Source organism: Cervus canadensis, chromosome 13, assembly GCF_019320065.1.
Source record: "Cervus canadensis isolate Bull #8, Minnesota chromosome 13, ASM1932006v1, whole genome shotgun sequence".
NCBI lineage: Eukaryota > Metazoa > Chordata > Mammalia > Artiodactyla > Cervidae > Cervus > Cervus canadensis.
The window spans coordinates 34,948,251-34,967,241 of NC_057398.1; the positions used below are offsets into that span (position 1 = coordinate 34,948,251).

General features: G+C 39.3%; 2 protein-coding genes across 4 annotated transcripts in view; one reads left to right on the forward strand and one right to left on the reverse strand.

Annotated features, from left to right (window-relative positions):
• The window catches only part of RERE (arginine-glutamic acid dipeptide repeats), a 435,792-nt gene that overhangs the window by 392,857 nt on the left and 23,944 nt on the right, over positions 1–18,991 (reverse strand). The window lies entirely within an intron of this gene.
• The window catches only part of LOC122451740 (atherin-like), a 147,396-nt gene that overhangs the window by 56,005 nt on the left and 72,400 nt on the right, over positions 1–18,991 (forward strand). The window contains exon 2 of the mRNA XM_043484653.1: positions 11,323–11,441. Within this exon, the coding sequence (XP_043340588.1) occupies positions 11,323–11,441 (119 nt within the window). The remainder of the gene's footprint in view (positions 1–11,322; positions 11,442–18,991) is intronic.

An 18,991-nucleotide genomic window follows, 5' to 3' on the forward strand; every position in this document is an offset into this window, starting at 1 on the left:
CTCCTTTTGCTTTCAATCTTCCCAGCATCATGTACTAACTACCCAGATTTAACAAATGTTAACATTTTGTCATATATGCTTCAGATCTCTTTTCCCTTAAAGCACTTAATAGTACAGTTATGGTTAGATGCTCTCCACACACTTTTTTTTTTTTTTTAATACTCCAAAAGGACCAGACACAGCCAAACTTCAGGGTTCCTGGATTTTTTTGGAGGGGGAGGGGTGTCAAACTGTGCAGCTTATGGGAGCCTAGTTCCCTGACCAGGGATTGTAACCAGGCCCTCAGCCATAAAAGTGCAGAGTCCTAACCACTAAACAGAATTCCCCCCGGATTTTTTTTTTTAATCCATTAACATCGCACTTTTATTACCTTGTTTAAATTCTCCACCAAATCAGTGTTCAGCCTGCAGCAAAAAATTACTATTTTACTATTGTTACACAAACCTAATGACACTAAATAATCTTTTAAAAAAAAAAAAAAAAAACCCTATTAGAGGAGTTCCCTAATGGTCTAATGGTTAGAACTCTGCACTTTCATTGTCTGGGCCCAAGTTCGAGGGATCTACAAGCCATGTGGTGTGCCCCACTCCACTAAAAAAATAAAATTAAACAATAAAGCTATCCTCAGAAAGACTATAAGATGGATGTATTTGCCATCACCTATATTATTAGCATTCTCATTCACAGTTTGGTTTTTAAATGATTCCTTAGATCTGCACTGTCCAATACAGTAGAAACAACCACACATGGATACTGAGCACTTGCATTATGGTAATCCAAACTGAGACATAAGTGTAAAATGCACACTGAATCTCAAATACTTAGTATGAATAAAAAGAATGTAAAAAAAGCATTAGTTTTACATTATTTACATGTTGAAACAATCTTTTGGACACAATAGGCTAATTTCACATCTTTTTTTAAAATGGTTACTAGAAAATGTTAATTACATATGTAGCTCATAGTTAACACCCATTATAATGTCTATCACACAGTGCTGTCCTAGATATACCAAAGTAGCACCAGAATAAGAACTACAATTTCAGAACAAGACAAGAATGTCCACTCTCACCACTTCTATTCAACACAGTATTGGAAATCCTAGGTACAGCAATCAGACAAGAAAAAGAAAAAAAAAAGTATCCATTTTGGAAGGGAAGGGGTAAAACTGTCATTATATGCAGGTGACAAGATACTATATATAGAAAACTCTAAAGACTCCACACAAAAACTATTAAAATGGTAAACAAATGCAGTAAGGTAGCATGATACAAGATTGACATACAGAAATCAGTTGCATTTCTTTACACTATGAACTATGAAAAAGGGAAAGTAAAAAAAAAAAAAGATCCCTTTTAAAATTGCATCAGGAAATAAATAATATACTTAGGAATAGACCTGACCAAGAAGGTGCAAGATTTATATGCTGAGAACTATAAAACACTAGTGGTAAAGAACCCACTTGCCAATGCAGGAGATGTAAGAGACAAAGGTTAGACCCCTGAGTAGGTACAATCCCCTGGAGGAGGAAATGGCAACCCACTTCAGTATTCTTGCCTGGAGAATCTCATGGACAGAGAAGCCTGGCAGGCTATGGTCCACAGGGTCACAAAGGGTCAAACATAACTGAAGCAACTTAGCATGCACACACACACATAAAACACTGATAAAGGAAATTGAATCTGCTTCAAAAAAAATAGAAAGATATCCCACACTCTAGAAGAATTAATATTGTTATAACGGCCATACTACCCAAAGCAATCTACAAACTTAATGCAATCCCTATCAAATAACTCAGGACATTTTCACAGAACTAGAACAAATAATCCTAAAGTTTACATGGAACCACAAAAGACCCAGGATTGTCAAAGCAATCCTGAAGAAAAGAACAAAGTTAGAAGACATAACCATCCCAGACCTCAGACAATACCCACAAAGCTATAGTAATCAAAACAACACGGTATTGGCACAAAAACTGATGTATAGATCACTGGAACAGAACATAGAGCCAAGAAAAAAACTCACACACCTACAGTCAATTAATCTTCAACAAAGAAGGCAAGAATACACAATGGAGAAAAGACAGTTTGTCAACAAGTGGTGCTGGGAAAACTGAAGAGTCGCATGTAAATCAATGAAGTTAGAACATTCCCTCACATTGTACATAAAAATAAACTCAAAATGACTTAAAAACTTAAATAGAAGGCATGATACCATAAATCATAGGGGGACAACACCGGCAAAACATTCTCTGACATAAATCACAGCAATGTTTTCCTTAGGTCAGTTTCCCAAGGTAACAGAAATAAAAGCAAAAATAAACAAACAGGACCTAATCAAACCTATAAGTTTTTGTACAGCAAAGGAAACCATAAACAAAACAAAAAGACAACCTACAGGAATGGGAGAAAATATCTACAAATGATATAACCAATAAGGGCTTAATTTCCAAAATATACAAACAGCTCATACAACTCAATAACAAAAATCAAACAACCCAATCAGAAAGTGGGCAGAAGACCCAAACAGACCTTTCTCCAAAGAAGACATGCAGATGGCCAATAAGCACATGAAAAGATGCTCAACATCGCTATTAGAGAAATGCAAATCAAAATCACAATGAGGTATCACCTCACACCAGTCAGAATGACCATTATCAAAAAGTCCTCAAAATAAATGCTGGTAAGAGTATGGAGAAAAGGGAACCTTCCTACACTGCGGGTGGGATATAAACTGATACAACCACTATGGAGAACAACATACAGGTTCCTTAAGAAAACTAAAGATAGAGTTACTATATGATCCCGCAATCCCACTCTTGGACATATATCCAGAAAAATTCAAAAAGAGTCAGACTAAGCAACTAACACACACACACACACACACAATGAACTTATTTACAAAACAAACAGACTCACAGACACAGAAAACAAATCTATGATTACCAAAGGGGAAAAGGGGTGAGAGGTAAATTAGAAGTTTTGGATCAACTGATACAAAATACTATACATAAAATAGATAAACAACAAGGTCATACTATATAGCATGGGGAACTGAATTCAATATCTTGTAATAAACTATAATGAACAGGGAAAAGCACAGGGAAAAGAATGTTTATGTATGTGTATATACATTGGCTCATGTATATATATGGGCTTCCCTTGTGGGGAAGCTAGCTTCCCTTGTGGCTCAGCTCTTGCCTGCAATGTGGGAGACCTGGGTTCGATCCCTGGGTTGGGAAGATCCCCTGGAGAAGGGAAAGGCTACCCCCTCCAGTATTCTGGCCTGGAGAATTCCATGGACTGTGAGTGTGTGTGTGTATACATGAATCACTCTGTTGTATACCAGAAAGCAACACAACATTGTAAATCAACTATCAGTTCAGTCACTCAGTCATGTCTGACTCTTTGCAACCCCATGGACTGCAGCATGCTAGTCTTCCCTGTCCATCACCAACTCCAGGAGCTTGCTCAATCTCATGTCCATGGAGCCAGTGATGCCATCCAACCATCTCATCCTCCGTCGTCCCCTTCTCCTCCTGCCTTCAATCTTTTCCAGCATCAGGGTCTTTCCCAATTAGTCAGTTCAACTATACTTCAATTAAAAAAAAAAAAAAAACCAAAACTACAATTTCAGAATGAAGACAGAGAAAAATATGCGAAAGTCTAGATGGTCAAAATGGTTGTTATCTAGGTGATTTAGAGAGAAGAATACTATTTAGGAAAAAGTAGGACCCCCAGATTATTCTTCTACATCACTAGGACACCCCAAATAAAACTCTTTGCTTCATTTCATTCTACTCATGTATATCTAGAAAATTACTTTCTTTTCAGAAGTGAATTTTTTAGCAACTTAAATGGACTGAAAACAGATCTAATACAATTCATTCATCCATTTCACAATTTTTATTAATCAGGACTGGGAATACTCTGGTATCCCTGGTGGCTCAGATGGCAAAGAATCCACCTGTAATGTGGGGGACCTGGGTTCAATCCCCGAGTTGGTAAGATTCCCTGGAGAAGGGAATGGCTACCCACTTCACTATTCTTGTCTGGAGAATCCCCATGGACAAAAGAGTCTGGTGAGCCACAGTCCACGGTATCACAAAGAGTCGGACATGACTGAGCGACTAAGCATAGCACAGTAGATACAGCAGCTACCACTGTGACTTACTTTCTGGTGTCTGGGGGGGTGGGGGGGAAGCAGAGATATGTAAACAATGAACAAGTTAACAAATAAGTTAAAAAAATTTACTTCAGAAAACTGTTTTGAAGAAGTTATATGAAAAAAGTCAGTAGTCATTTTTTCCAGTCCAATCCTATCTTTAGAATAAGCTTTTAGGAGTGCTTGGAAGCTGTAGACACTGAGATTTATTTTAGTGGGTGATAAATTAGTTATTTCAATGTGTTCATACTGCAAGCTCATTTTCTGTGTAAATATTTTCAATCAAAGCATTCTGCAAAACACGTGTACTATTCCCAAGGACAACACACAAGAAAACACGAGGCAATTTATGTCATTGTCATGATTCTCATAATACTTAAATGCCCAATTTGACTTTTAATGCTTCATTAAGGGGGGAAAAAATCAGTGATTATTTACCCTTTTCCAATGAAGAAAGGCAAATAAGAATATCTTGCTGTAAACATAGCAAAATAACTTCCTAATTGTGAAGCACCCAGCATTCTTCAGTATAAATCTTCTGGTCCAGGAAATGGCACAAAGACCCAGGCTGACAAAGTCAACTTCCTCTCATGTAAAAAAAAAAAAAAAAAATCAACTCCCCAAATCCTGAGAGTTCATACTCAAAGAAAATGTTTATATACATGGCCATTTAACTGCACAACTGAGTTGGCCTTCATAAATGATGTGTCAGTCAGGTCAACAGTTAAAATCACCCCTTCACTACCGCCAACTCTCAGTGCAGCCACATTCCAAAACACTCTGCAGCCATTATAAGCCATATTAACTTCAAAACACAATATACATTTGGGTGAGGAAAATAGAAATGTCCAGAATGTTAGAAATGTCCAACAATAATTGAATTCCGTCAGTAAATTATAGCAACTTCATACCACAGAACACTGCACAGTTACTAAAAATAATCCTGAAAGTAAATTTACTGACATTGGATGACATGAAAACATTCATATTTTACTGAATAAGCAGTAGTTGCAAAACATATCTAATGTGATACCATTTTTAAATGGATTAATACTGCCTATGAAAAAATTTGAAGAGCATATCACAAATAGTTAAAATTAAAAATGGTATATACGTGTGATATCAATGATATTCAACCAAATGAGATAAAGAGAAAAGGGAATTACAGAAAAGTCACAGAATGCTAGCAGAACAATCTCTGGGTGGTCTTTCCCCCTATTTACAGAAGTCTTTGACATCTGTTTCAGTCTTCCTTCTTGCCTGGGTCCTACCATAATCTAGGTGATGCAACAAGACAGATACCTGTCTAACAGCCAGGTGCCTGATCCCCATTGTTGCTGTTTAGTCACTAAGCCATGTCCAACTCTTTTGCAACTCCATGGACTATAGCCTGCCAGGCTTCTCTGTCCAAGGGATTCCCCAGGCAAGAACAGTAGACTGCCATTTCCTTCTCCAGGGATCTTCCTGACCCAGGGAAGGATTAAATCCATGTCTCCTGATTCCTAGATAACCTCAATCCCAGTATTCTCCCTCTTCACTCCATAAAGCCATTCACTTATACAGTCACAACTTGCTCTGTTGTCTGAAATCAACTAATTCAAAGGCATTCTATTCAGACCTCGGCCCTCAGCAGTCCTGAATAATCGGATAAATTTGTTCAAAAGAATCTTTCCCTCCTCTGGTCCTGTTTTCTTCCTGTCAGGATGGTTCAGAGTTCATACTCTCGTTCATACTCCCTGTATAAACTAGGAATTTCATATCTCCCCCCTCATTTTGATAACCAATTTAAAAACTATACCCAACTTATTGAACTTCAGTAAATTAAAAAATGAATCAAAACAGATTACTATCTTACTACATAGAGGAGAATCAAACTTTACCTTATCTTCTCCAGGCTCCTGCTGCTAAGTCCCTTCAGTCGTGTCCAACTCTGCAACCCCACAGACGGCAGCCCACCAGGCTCCCCCGTCCCTGGGATTCTCCAGGCAAGAACACTGGAGTGGGTTGCCATTTCCTTCTCCAGTGCATGAAAGTGAAAAGTGAAAGTGAAGTCGCTCAGTTGTGTCTGACTCTTAGGGACCCCATAGACTGCAGCCCACCAGGCTCCTCCATCCATGGGATTTTCCAGGAGATAAATCATAAAACTGCTCAAGTATTGGCGTGCATTTTAACTCACGTACGGTCCATCCCTCATCTCCTGCTTTTTCCTCAAAATTATTTCATTATTCCAACAGAGCAAGATTCAATCATGTAAATGATCTAATCCTCATACCTTCTAATATTCATCTAGTCTCTAAATTCTTTTTAAATCTTTCCTACATCTGTATTTCCCAGCACTTTATATCAAATATACAGGGTAGGTATTCCAAAAACACTGAAATGCTTGAATGCTTTCGTCATTTATGCTTTGTATATTTTGTATACAAAGTATATATATTTTTGTATGCTTTTTAATTAATCTAATTTTCACAGCACTCCTACAAGATAGGTACTATTATTATCTCTACTTTATAGACAAGGAAACTGAGCCCTAGAGAAGTTAAATAATTCCCTCATTAATATAATATACTATCGGCAGAGCTGAGATTTTAACCCAGGCATCTGGCTTTCAGTCTGCTCTTGACCATCATGTCACACTGCCTCTTAAACCAAAGCTAACCTTTTGATTCCTTAACTGAGAAATCTTTCCATTGAAAAATGGTTAATAATTTCAACATACGATTTAAGTAAACATCAATTGGTACATACTTTTCATACCAACTGTAATAATCCCAAAGGCCTTACAGATATATCTGCTTATCGTTCAGAACACAATAATACATTCTTTCTAGATTCATAAACCATTTCGTATACACAATTTCCTAATTTGAGTTCACTTTAAATAGTTCGGTGACTTTCTAAATTTTTTCATTTACCTGAAGTTATTAGGTACTTTCTTCCCCCAAGATTGTCTCATTCTATTTTGAGTATGTAATGCACAATTCAGAGAAGGCAATGGCACCCCACTCCAGTACTCTTGCCTGGAAAATCCCATGGACGGAGGAGCCTGGTAGGCTGCAGCCCACGGGGTCGCTAAGAGTCGGACATGACTAAGCGACTTCCCTTTTACTTTTCACTTTCATGCATTGGAGAAGGAAATGGCAACCCACTCCAGTGTTCTTCCCTGGAGAATCCCAGGGACGGAGGAGTCTGGTGGGCCTCCGTCTCTGGGGTCACACAGAGTCGGACACAACTGAAGCAACTCAGCAGCAGCAGCAGCAGCAATGCACAATTTGTCAGATTTTAAAAATAAGTTTTCCTCTTTCCAATGCCTCTAAAACCATCAATATTTGACCTTCCCCTTAAGTATGTTCTCTTTTATTGAATGTTAAAATAACATCAAAGTCAAAAATTAGAACTATTTATTCTGAGTGAAGCCAGTAAGCACTTAAACCTTTGAAGGAATTCTAAGTGGAGCAAGAAAGCCATCAATATTTTATCTGCTAACATTTACACGGCAACCTACTTGAAACAGTAAGTTGTATGGCTGTTTCCATTTCTGGAAGGTATTGGCTTATCTAAGAAATCCAGATTTCCTCTTTGCCCTTCTAGGAAAAAAAAAAAACTGTCAAGTATCACTGAATATGTTTCTTGTGTTTTATATCATCAAAATTTAATAATAGAACTAACTGAAGAAAAGAAAAAAGACAGACTGAACTTAGCTTCAATTTTTAGAACTTCTTAAAGAAAAATATCAATAAAATGGGAAAACAAAACAGCAGAGAATATTTTATTTTCTAAATGAAAGAAAAATACAGTTTTTTGGGATTCCTTGTCAGTCCAGTGGTTAGGACATAGCACTTTCACTGCCGTGGCCTGGCCTCAACCCTGGCTGGGGAACTAAGACCCTGCAAGTCACCCAATACAGCCACAAAGAAAAAGAAAAATACAGTTTCAGATGGGTCACTGTAAAACAAAATTCGTCATAATTTTAAGGAAAGATGTAGGATGTAGAAAAAGTAGAAAAAGCTGCAACTACCCAGACCTCAATTTGAACCCCAAATCTGATATCACTACTAGCAGTGATGAAACAAAGTGAAAAAGTGAAAGTGAAGTCACTCAGTCGTGTCCGACTCTGTGACCCCATGGACTGTAGCTCACCAGGCTCCTCCGTCCATGGGATTTTCCAGGCAAGAGTACTGGAGTGGGTTGCCATTCTCCAAATCTCCATTTCCCCACCTGGAAATCAGTAATAATTCCTCTCTGGAAGAATGGGGTATTAGATGTAATTAGAAAATACAGCAGCTAAAGCAATCCCCCTATTGCTAAAGCAATTTCACCATACTAAGCTAAAAGCAAAGAAATGGCTCACCTCAAGTTATCAGCCATTATATAAAACTTGTCTAATGTATATACTATTTTTTTTTAATTTTTTTATTAGTTGGAGGCTAATTACTTCTAATGTATATACTATTAGACAAAGTATCAAAATAACTCCTGATCACCTGCACAGACCATTGTTTTATTTTATTTTATTTTTTTTAAGTTTCCAAATATAATATTGATTTTAATTTTTTTATATATATATTTTTTTATTAGTTGGAGGCTAATTACTTCACAACATTTCAGTGGGTTTTGTCATACATTGACATGAATCAGCTATAGAGTTACACGCATTCCCCATCCCGATCCCCCCTCCCACCTCCCTCTCCACCCGATTCCTCTGGGTCTTCCCAGTGCACCAGGCCCGAGCACTTGTCTCATGCATCCCACCTGGGCTGGTGATCTGTTTCACCATAGATAATATACATGCTATTCTTTCGAAACATCCCACCCTCACCTTCTCCCCACAGAATTCAAAAGTCTGTTCTGTACTTCTGTGTCTCTTTTTCTGTTTTGCATATAGGGTTATCGTTACCATCTTTCTAAATTCCATATATATGTGTTAGTATGCTGTAATGTTCTTTATCTTTCCGGCTTACTTCACTCTGTATAATGGGCTCCAGTTTCATCCATCTCATTAGAACTGATTCAAATGAATTCTTTTTAATGGCTGAGTAATATTCCATGGTGTATATGTACCACAGCTTCCTTATCCATTTGTCTGCTGATGGGCATCTAGGTTGCTTCCATGTCCTGGCTATTATAAACAGTGCTGCGATGAACATTGGGGTGCACGTGTCTCTTTCAGATCTGGTTTCCTCAGTGTGTATGCCCAGAAGTGGGATTGCTGGGTCATATGGCAGTTCTATTTCCAATTTTTTAAGAAATCTCCACACTGTTTTCCATAGTGGCTGTACTAGTTTGCATTCCCACCAACAGTGTAAGAGGGTTCCCTAGGCCATTGTTTTAAAGTCCCTCTGCTCTATTCAGCTAAAGGAAGCTGGTTCTTGATGTGTAGTCTGAACAAGTCATCTACTTTTTTCCCAGCTGAGACTTGGTTATACCTTTTTGAACAGAAAATTGCTTTGTTAGGCACACTTCAAGTGAAAGTTCAAACTGGGGCAACTCAGAGCAGACTGGATCACATCGAATGCCAAGCATCCACATAATCCAGTTTTATGACAGATGCTGTCAAGTCCCTAGAGAATTACTAGACATGAAAGAAGTATACTGCAAGGCATAAGAAATTACTAGTCGCCTTTATAACCTAAAATTTAACCTTAATAGTCAAATTTATAATAAACTGACTGAAAAACTTCTCAACTATGCCAAAAATCATGACTTATTAATACATTTTAGCTGATTAGTGGGAAAAAAGCAATTAACCAAGTTCCTTAATTATCAAAAAGTGATACTTAAAACACTTCCTTTTAGAGATCCCTATTCATTTTAATTTTTGATAGCACTTATGTGTAAGGGGGCAAACAAATCAGAGAAAATAGTGTAGAAGACTTCAGTTTTTTACACAGAATTTAAAAGAAAGTTTGTTCTAATGTTTAGAAATGCAGCTACTGAATAATTTCACTTATAATATCAAAACTCACTTACACTCTATCCTAAGGAAACAACTGTAAATATGAGAAGACACATCTTGCTACAACACAAACTCCATGAGAGCAGAGATTTTCTTCCTATTTCTATTTATTCATTACCATATCCTCACTGCCTAGAAAAGTGAAACAGCGATTAGATATTTATTGAATTTTTTTAAAGATCCATACAGTGTTATTTAGAGTAGTAAAAAATTGATAACACTTATGAAATAGTATACATTCATTATAATGATGAAGACTATATAACTACACAGAAGTGCTTTTACTTTTTTAAATGACTTTTTTTTTCTGAACCACACTGCGTGGCTTGCAGGGTCTTAGTCCCCCAACCAGGGGTGTACCCCAGGTCATGACAGTGAAAGCACCAAGTCCTAATCCCCACCCCACCAGGGAATTTCCAAAATAACATTCTATTAAGTATTACCTTAGACATTAAGAAAACTGGGTTCCAGTATCAACTCAATCATTACTCTAACTTGTGCTCTGGGGTAAACGACGGTCTGTCTGGGCTCCAGTACCTTCTGTGAACTGCTTCCCCTACTTCTCGGCCCTCACTGGTCCATTCTCAAGCAAAGATGACAGGGAAAAGAACACACCCGAGCTACCTCAGCAAGCAGAGACTGACCAAATGGCACAGAAACGGGTAAGCAACCTGCACCAAATCAATGAGATCTGCCCTATCCACCCAGACTGAGAGTTTCTTGGTGATCAACTCTTCAAGCCACACTGACATAGAACCACCCATTTTAACTCTAGGGCCCAAAGGCAGACTTGAAGCACTCTACAATAAACAGAGCCAGCAATTTAGGTCATCTGATCCTAGAGAACAATGCCACCCAGGGTGCACCAAAACATCAAGCCCAACTGTCAGAGCAACAAGAAAACACAGTACAGGTGGAAAGGGAGCAACTTCCAGCAACCTGCTGGAAATGGAAAACATGGGTCTTCATGCCAGCCAACAACTCTTATACAAAAGAATAGGCTGCTCACCAATCTGCTGGAGGAAAAGCAGCTGTTCTCAAGTCCTTGGAATAAAAACCACTACCCCCTTACTCTATTCACCTGAGACAAACCCGTAAGGACACTATTTTACAGACTCTTTCTGATGAAAAGCTCAAAGATTTTGCAAAAGCATCATTTGCCCTTCAGCACCTACTTCCCTCCCATTTTCCTCACCCCACAGCCACACTGTGTCAGCAGCCATTGTAGAGCCCCCAGAGGAAGTGCAGGGCGATGCTCAGGAGCACAGACTCGAGCCAGACTGCCTGGGTGCAAAACTTGGCTATGCCCCTTCCAAGCTGGGTGACTTTGGGAAAGTTACCTGAAACTTTTTGTGCCTCCACTTGGGGACAATAAAATAACATAAAAGATTATTATAAAGGTTAAATTCGTGTAGAACAGTATCTGAGTAACTGCTGCTGCTGCTGCTGCTAAGTCACTTCAGTCGTGTCCGACTCTGTGTGACCCCATAGACGGCAGCCCACCAGGCTCCCCGTCCCTGGGATTCTCCAGGCAAGAACACTGGAGTGGGTTGCCATTTCTTTCTCCAATGTGTGAAAGTGAAAAGTGAAAGTGAAACCATTCAATCGTGTCCGACTCTTAGCGACCCCATGGACCACAGCCTACCAGACTCCTCCATCCATGGGATTTTCCAGGCAAGAGTACTGGAGTGGAGTGCCATTGCCTTCTCCGATCTGAGTAACTACTTAATGTCAAATCAAAAATTTCTAATGTAAGTAAATGATTTGTGCAAAGGTCTATTCCTTATAAGGAAAACTAAAAACACTTAGCAATTCTTGTAGTTAATAATTACCAAACCACAAAAATTCTTAATACAAAAGAAAAATCTCCAGGGAGAAAGTATACTGGTGCCCTATAGTTTTACTGGCAAGCTATAAGCCAGGAATTTCTAACCTGCCGGTTCATGGGGGGATTCAGGCAGCCCCTAAGTCCCCTGAAATTACACAAAATTCAGACATTAAGATACTTCTATATTCTTATACCTCCTGTCTTAAAAAAATTTTTGTCTCTTCACTAAATGTCTACTACTTGCAACTATTTAATTCTCCTTTCATTCTCTCTTAGACGCACTCCAATAAGGCCCTTGACTCCACTGAAACAAACCTTGTAAAGATCATCTCTGACCTCCACCATGCTAAAATCAGTGATCAATTCTCTGTCCTAATCTGACCTGGTTTAGCAGAATTTTCCCCCAGTACATCTCCCCCTCTTAACTTGATATACTTTTCCACTCTGTTTCCAGGATGCCATCTACTATCTGTTACAGTTTTTCCTGGTTTTCCATTTTTGCTGATCTCTTCTCAGCAATTTTTGTTGCTGATTCTTCTCACCAGTCTTCTCATTTTAGTTCCTGACACCACCATCCTTTCTAGCTGCTCAGTTTCAAAATCTTGCAATCATTCTTGACTCTCCCCTTTCACCCCAAACCTACATCAAAATCCATCAGAAAATACTGCTGCTCTACCTTCAAAATACATGCAGAAGCCAAACACTTCTCACCCTCTCACTGCTACTATCCTGGCCTGAGTCACCATCATTTCTCACATGGATTATTATTATAATAGTCTCCTACCTATCTCCTTATTTCTACCCTTTTGCCCCAGTCTATCGCTAATACAGCTGAGTAATCTTTTAAAAATACAAATCATATGTCATATCTCTGCTCAAAACCTTCCAATGCCTTCCCATTTCAATTTAAGCCAAGATCCTTAACAGGACTCCTGGGGCACCAGAGATCTGCTTGCCCCTACTCCCTTACCAGTACACTTTAGCTTCAGAGTCGATACAGATGAATTGTCGTTCAGTCACTCAGTTGTGTCTGACTCTTTACGAGCCCATGAACTGCAGCACACCAGGCTTCCCTGTCCATCACTAACTCCCAGAACTTGCTCAAATTCATGTCCATTGAGTCATTGATGCCATCCAACCATCACATCCTCTATTGGCTACTTCTCCTCCTGCCTTCAATCTTTCCCAACATCAGAGTCTTTTCTAATGAGTCAGTTCTTTGCATCAGCTGGCCAAAGAAATGGAGTTTCAGCTTCAGCATCAGTCCTTCCAAAGAATATTCAAGGTTGATTTCCTTTAGGATTGACTGGTTGTATCTTCTTTCAGTTCAAGGGACTCTCAAGAGTCTTCTCCAACACCACAGTTCAAAAGCATCAATTCTTCAATGTTCAGCCTTCTTTATGGTCCAACCCTTACATCCATACAGATGAATGGTAGTCCCCAAAAATTTAAGTGAAAGTCCTAAACCTCCAGTTCCTGTGAATTCGACCTCATTTGGAAAAATAGTCTTTGTAGATGTAATCAAGTTAAGAATGTCAAGATGAGATCATCCTGGATTTAGGGATGACATACAGAGGGAGAAGAAACAGCGAAATGAGGACAGAATCAGGGACTGGAGTGGTGAGTCTCTAAGCCAAGGGCTGCAGGCAGCAACCAGAAGCCAGGAGAGAAGCATGGAATGAATAGGACCTCAGAGCCTCCAGAGGGAACCAGCTCTGCCAACAACTTGATCTCAGAGTTCCAGCCCCAAAACCATGAGAGAATACATTTCAGCTATTCTCAGTAGCCCAGCCTGTGGTACTTTGTTACAACAGCCCGGAAGCTAACACAGCACCCTTCCCCTCTGGTCCTGCTCCAATCACCCTGTCTTCCTGGCTCCCACCTTTGTGCTGGCCTTTCCCTTCTGCCTGGAATGCTCAAACTCCAGAACTCCAAATGGCTAACCTGAGCACCACCTTTATCAATAAATCGCAACAATCACGACCCTTCCCTTCTGAACTGTGCTTTTTCCACAGCATTTAACACATTCTAATATACTGCACAATGTTCTTATTTATCATTTTTCTGGCTAGATGGCTCCACTAGAACATAAGCTTCACAAAGGCGAGGTTTGCTGGGTGGGGGGAGGAGGGAGGGCGGGAGCTAGGGAAGCATGGGAGTTTTTTCTCTTTTGTTCATTGATGTCTCCTAAACATCTATAAATATGTCAGGTAGATAGCAGCCATCTGATATATATGCTGAATAAATCTGTTGAATGAATGATGTCTTTTTCTGGAAAGAGAGTCCAGTTTTCCTCATAATAAAGTGACCTGATACCCCAGAGGAAGAGTTTAAGTCTTTGTTTTAAATCTTTAAGTGGCTAAGGAAAAGAGGATTCTAAAATTCTTACTGAATTTTAGACCCGAACCCTTAAAAAAGCAAACAAAAACCAACAAATACTCAATACTTACTATCTTGCAAACAGCAGATATCGCAAGTTTAAATTCCCTCTTCAAAAGCCAAATTTTGTTTTAAAAAAAGAGAGAGATGCAATCCACTTCAATTTAGTGGCTTGTGAAACAATTTCACCCACTTTTCACAGAAGCTTCTACACTAAAGGGTGTCCCTGGCCTAAGCTACTTCTCTCTATGGCTAAAGTAATAAAGAAGAGCAGCCATAAGTGTGAAGCACTCACATAAGTCAATGTCGTTTCGCAAACCTTAAGAACACTGTCAAATACTTTTCTCTACCTGGCTATAACTCTATGCAGAACACAGGAGTAGAACCAAAGCAAACCTTAACTGTCTAGCATTAGTATGCTGTAAACAAATATTTACCCAAAATACAACATCATTGTTTACAAGGCCTTGAGAAACTGTTGTAGAATAGATGTCATTTACATCCACAGCTTAGGATGAACCATAAAGCATGACGACGGGGAGCAGTCGAGGAGCAGCCGAGCACGGCAAAACTTGTTAATGGATCTGATAACAGCAGAAAGGCACCCACCGCATTCCTTATTATTATTGCTACAGCGTATTTCACAGTTAATACTAAATAGTCCTCCTTGAACACAAACCATACTAAGCACTAGAATTCAGCATATAATTCATCCAAGTATATACTCTTCAGACATACTTTTTATATTACATAAATGACTATTACAGAAGGAAATCTGAACATCTGACATTATGGAATTTGTCTTGTTCCATCAGTAAATGGATTAATAATACAATCAAGTCCCAGGCCTTACCTTTCCTGGTTCCTTTCCCCACTTCACCAGTTTAAGTTAATTTCTACAAGACCTACCAAATACTCAGAAGAAAAAGGCATTCTGAATACTATAAACTCATGTTCAACAAGAGGATTACCTTAAACTGTTTTTTAACTAGTGGTAAAATTTTCCTCTCTCCAGACACAGCACTTCACTGAGTCCAAACCTGACCACTCGCATGATCCACACCACCCCTACCCTATCCAAGCCCCAGTGCTGCCTCTCCTGGTTTCCTGCAACAGCCTCCTCCCCAGTCTCCCTGCTTCCACTCTGAATGGCAACAGTCTTCTATGCAATAGCCTTTCAGGATCTCTTTAAAAGAGAAATCTGATCCTGCTACACCCCTGACCAAAACCTTCATTGGCATCCCTTACACTTAAGAGCAAAAGCCAGAGGTCTCACCGTGGTCAAGGGTGACCTGCAAGACCTGCCCCTGACTGGTCTACTGATCCTTAACCACACAGTAGGCTCCCATCTCAGGACTTGGGCATTTGGCATGCCTTCTGCCTGAAATGCTCTGTTCCCAAATCTCTGCATGGTTTTTATCGTGTTCAAGGCCCAGAGAAGCTGTCCCTGAAAACCCTACTTCACAGGATCCGCCATCCATTCCATCACTGTCTCTCCCCTGTCTAACCAACATAGTTTCTTCACTTTATAATTTGTTTAATTTGAATGACAGAGGTATATTTTCCTTACTCAAAATGAGATCTGGACCAAAAAATGTGATTTTTTTATATGCCACTCCCTAAGAAGTTGGATACAATATATAAATATTTTAAATACCCATCTTTTTAAAAATAATTCTGTGCTTTGTGTATGGTTTTTCCTTATCATTTTTTATCTAAAAGCACTGAAAAGTAGTACAGTATGTACAAGAAAGTTTATGGTAGTAGTACTAGATATAGTAGGAAAAAGAATAATGGAATAATGAAAATAATGGAAATAACCTAAAGGCCCAGTACCACACACCAATACCACATTTGCTGCTGTTTAGTCACTAAGTTGTGTCGGACTCTTTTGCAACCCCCATGGACTGTAGCCCACCAGGCTCCTCTGTCCATGGAATTTTCCAAGTGAGAATACTGGAGTGGGTTGCCATTTCCTTCTCCAGGGAATCTACCCAACCCAGGAATTGAAATCCCATTTCCTACATTGGTAAGTGAATTCTTTACCACTGAGCCACCTGGGAAGCCCCACCAATACCACATATCGATACCACAGCATGGCCCAAAAAAAGCAAAAAACAAATTTTATATATATATATATATATATAAAAAGAAATAAATACATTAAAAAACAATACAACGATCATAAATAATGAGTATCCAGAAATGAAGAAGTGTTTAGGAGATATAAAGGGTTTTTTTCTTTAATGACAATGACAAGCAAGCCTAACCTTTACTCTGCTCAAGTATTTACTAACAAGCACGTGCCCTGTGCCTGACCCACTGGGCAGACCAAGACTGGGCGGGAGCTCTGAGCTCTGGGGGGCAGGCTGAGCAGGCACTTTCAGTGTGGTGACATGTCCCAGGTAACACAGTTGACAAGGGAGAGCGAAGCTGAAGGCAGCCCTGACTGAGGAAAGGCTGTCAGATAAAATGTTCCCTAAATACTGAGACTTGAAGAAGAAAACAAGAGGGAACCAGGAAAAAAGGGGGGAGGGGGTGAAGGAAAGAGGAGGATGAAGCAGAGTGGGTGTCTGGTGTGAGAGGCAAGAGAAGAGATGAAACAATCATACATAATATATGATTTGATTTTTTTTTTTTAGAAAACTAAAATAACTTCTGCATTTAGTGACAAGATTTTGGGTAAGAAATTTTTATAAGATATGATACTAAATAAAAGCCAACCGTGACTCTTCACCAACTATTTGGCCTTCTAAGAGCCTATTTTGTCCTGCAGCTATTTCTCTTTCCTCCAGTCCATCCCACCATCTGACCAAATTACAAGCAAGGACAGGAAACAGCTTTAACAGCACATGAGCACATACATGTCCTTCCCAGGACTGCCCAGTGCACCTCCTACGGCCACATTACAAATCTGGGGCCCAAAACACTAAGACAGTCCTCCACAGTCTCTGGCGGCCTTGCGACTTCTATTGCCTCACCTCCATTCCTGTCAGGTGTCGGCAGGAATTCTATACCTATATCATTTGGTCCTCCTAAATCAAATCAACCCACTCCCTCTCTCCACAGACTCTACTCTGACTAGGCTCTCTTTACTTAAACCTGTACAACCATCCTCATTCCTGCCTCAGGCTGACCTGCTAGGACTTTCCTAACCTGCTCTCCCAGTTCCTAGGCAAACAGCACCCATTCTTCAAGCATCCCCTCTTAAGGTTCTCAACAGATCCTTAGTTAACTTCTTTAACCCACAATAATCTCTAGTTAGCCTGAATCTGAACTGTATTTGTTATGCTATACAATAAGCAGTTTCACTTTTGAACTAGAGAATTCTAAATGTTACATTTTTGCAAGGCTTGCCTTCTAAACTGTGAGACCAAAGTTTATATTCCATTTCCTTCAGTATTAATCTTGGAAACACACATCCAGTACCTGTTGGCTGGCTGAGAGATCCTGGGTGGAAGGTTAAGCCAGGCAGAATTCAGTGCCAGCTGCTTCTCTCTGGAACTTCAGGTTTAAGCACCACGGTTAGGATTGAATTTACATGCCCCTTTAGCACAGGAAGCAGATTTACTTCTTTATTCACTCATTCACTCACTCATTCATTCATTTCTAATGCAGGCAAATATCACCATTGTGCAAGTCTCCCCAGCATCTTCCACATTATCTAGCAAATAAATAATAAATCTATTTGGTGAATGAATGGATTTAATGCCAGTATAAGAGAAATATGGAAGTCATAGGTATGACTAACACTTGGAGTTTAATTAATAAAGCCCCAAGGTGATCCTTGTGTCATTCTTTTTAACGCTAATACATTTATTTTTAAACAATGCTTCAAATCCTCCATACAGAGATAATGTAATTTTTCTAAAAACTAAGTAAGTCATTTTCTAGGAAGAAAGAAAGGTCAGGATTTACTTCATATTTAGGGAGGAAGGAGAGAATGCATTGAAAAACTAAGTATTGTGTCCCCCACCACTCAAAAGAGGAAAACATGTAAAACAGTAACAGCACCTAAGTTACTCGTAGCATGTAACCATAAAAAAGTATGCAAGTTCCCAAGGCAGCAAAGTCCAAGGGCAATGCTAAGTCCTTCTGCTACAGGATTCCTCTTTCTTTATTTGAAAAGAGTTTCCCCCCTCCCAAAGAAGAGGCTCAGGAAAAATGAACAAAATTATTGTCATCTCAGCTCTGAGTAAACAAAACACATAGAAAGGTATTTGGAATTCAGTATAATACAGGGTTAGGATGTCCAACCTCTTCCAAGAGATGTACATTTTGCTCCCCAGAAACCATCAGTGACAAGGAAAGCCCCACCCACTTACACCAGATCACACATCCACAAAACATGCAACTGCCAGAAGTGGGGCTGAAGGACCAACTTGTCAAGAGACAGGCAAAGATATCCTGTGTTTTAAAAACTAAGTGCTAAATAAATAAATAAAATAAAATAAAATAAAAACTAAGTGCTACATAAATGTCCTGGGTGTGTGTACACTTCTCACTCTGGGCTGTCAGAACCTGATGTTTCTACTTCTTCTACAGTTCTTTTCAGACTGTATTGTACTGATTTTTCTCCATATCTGTTTCTTCCTTTTGGTCATGAACTCTGTTGAGAGGAGGGACACATCTTATTCATCTTTGAGCTCCCAGGGCCTAGTATG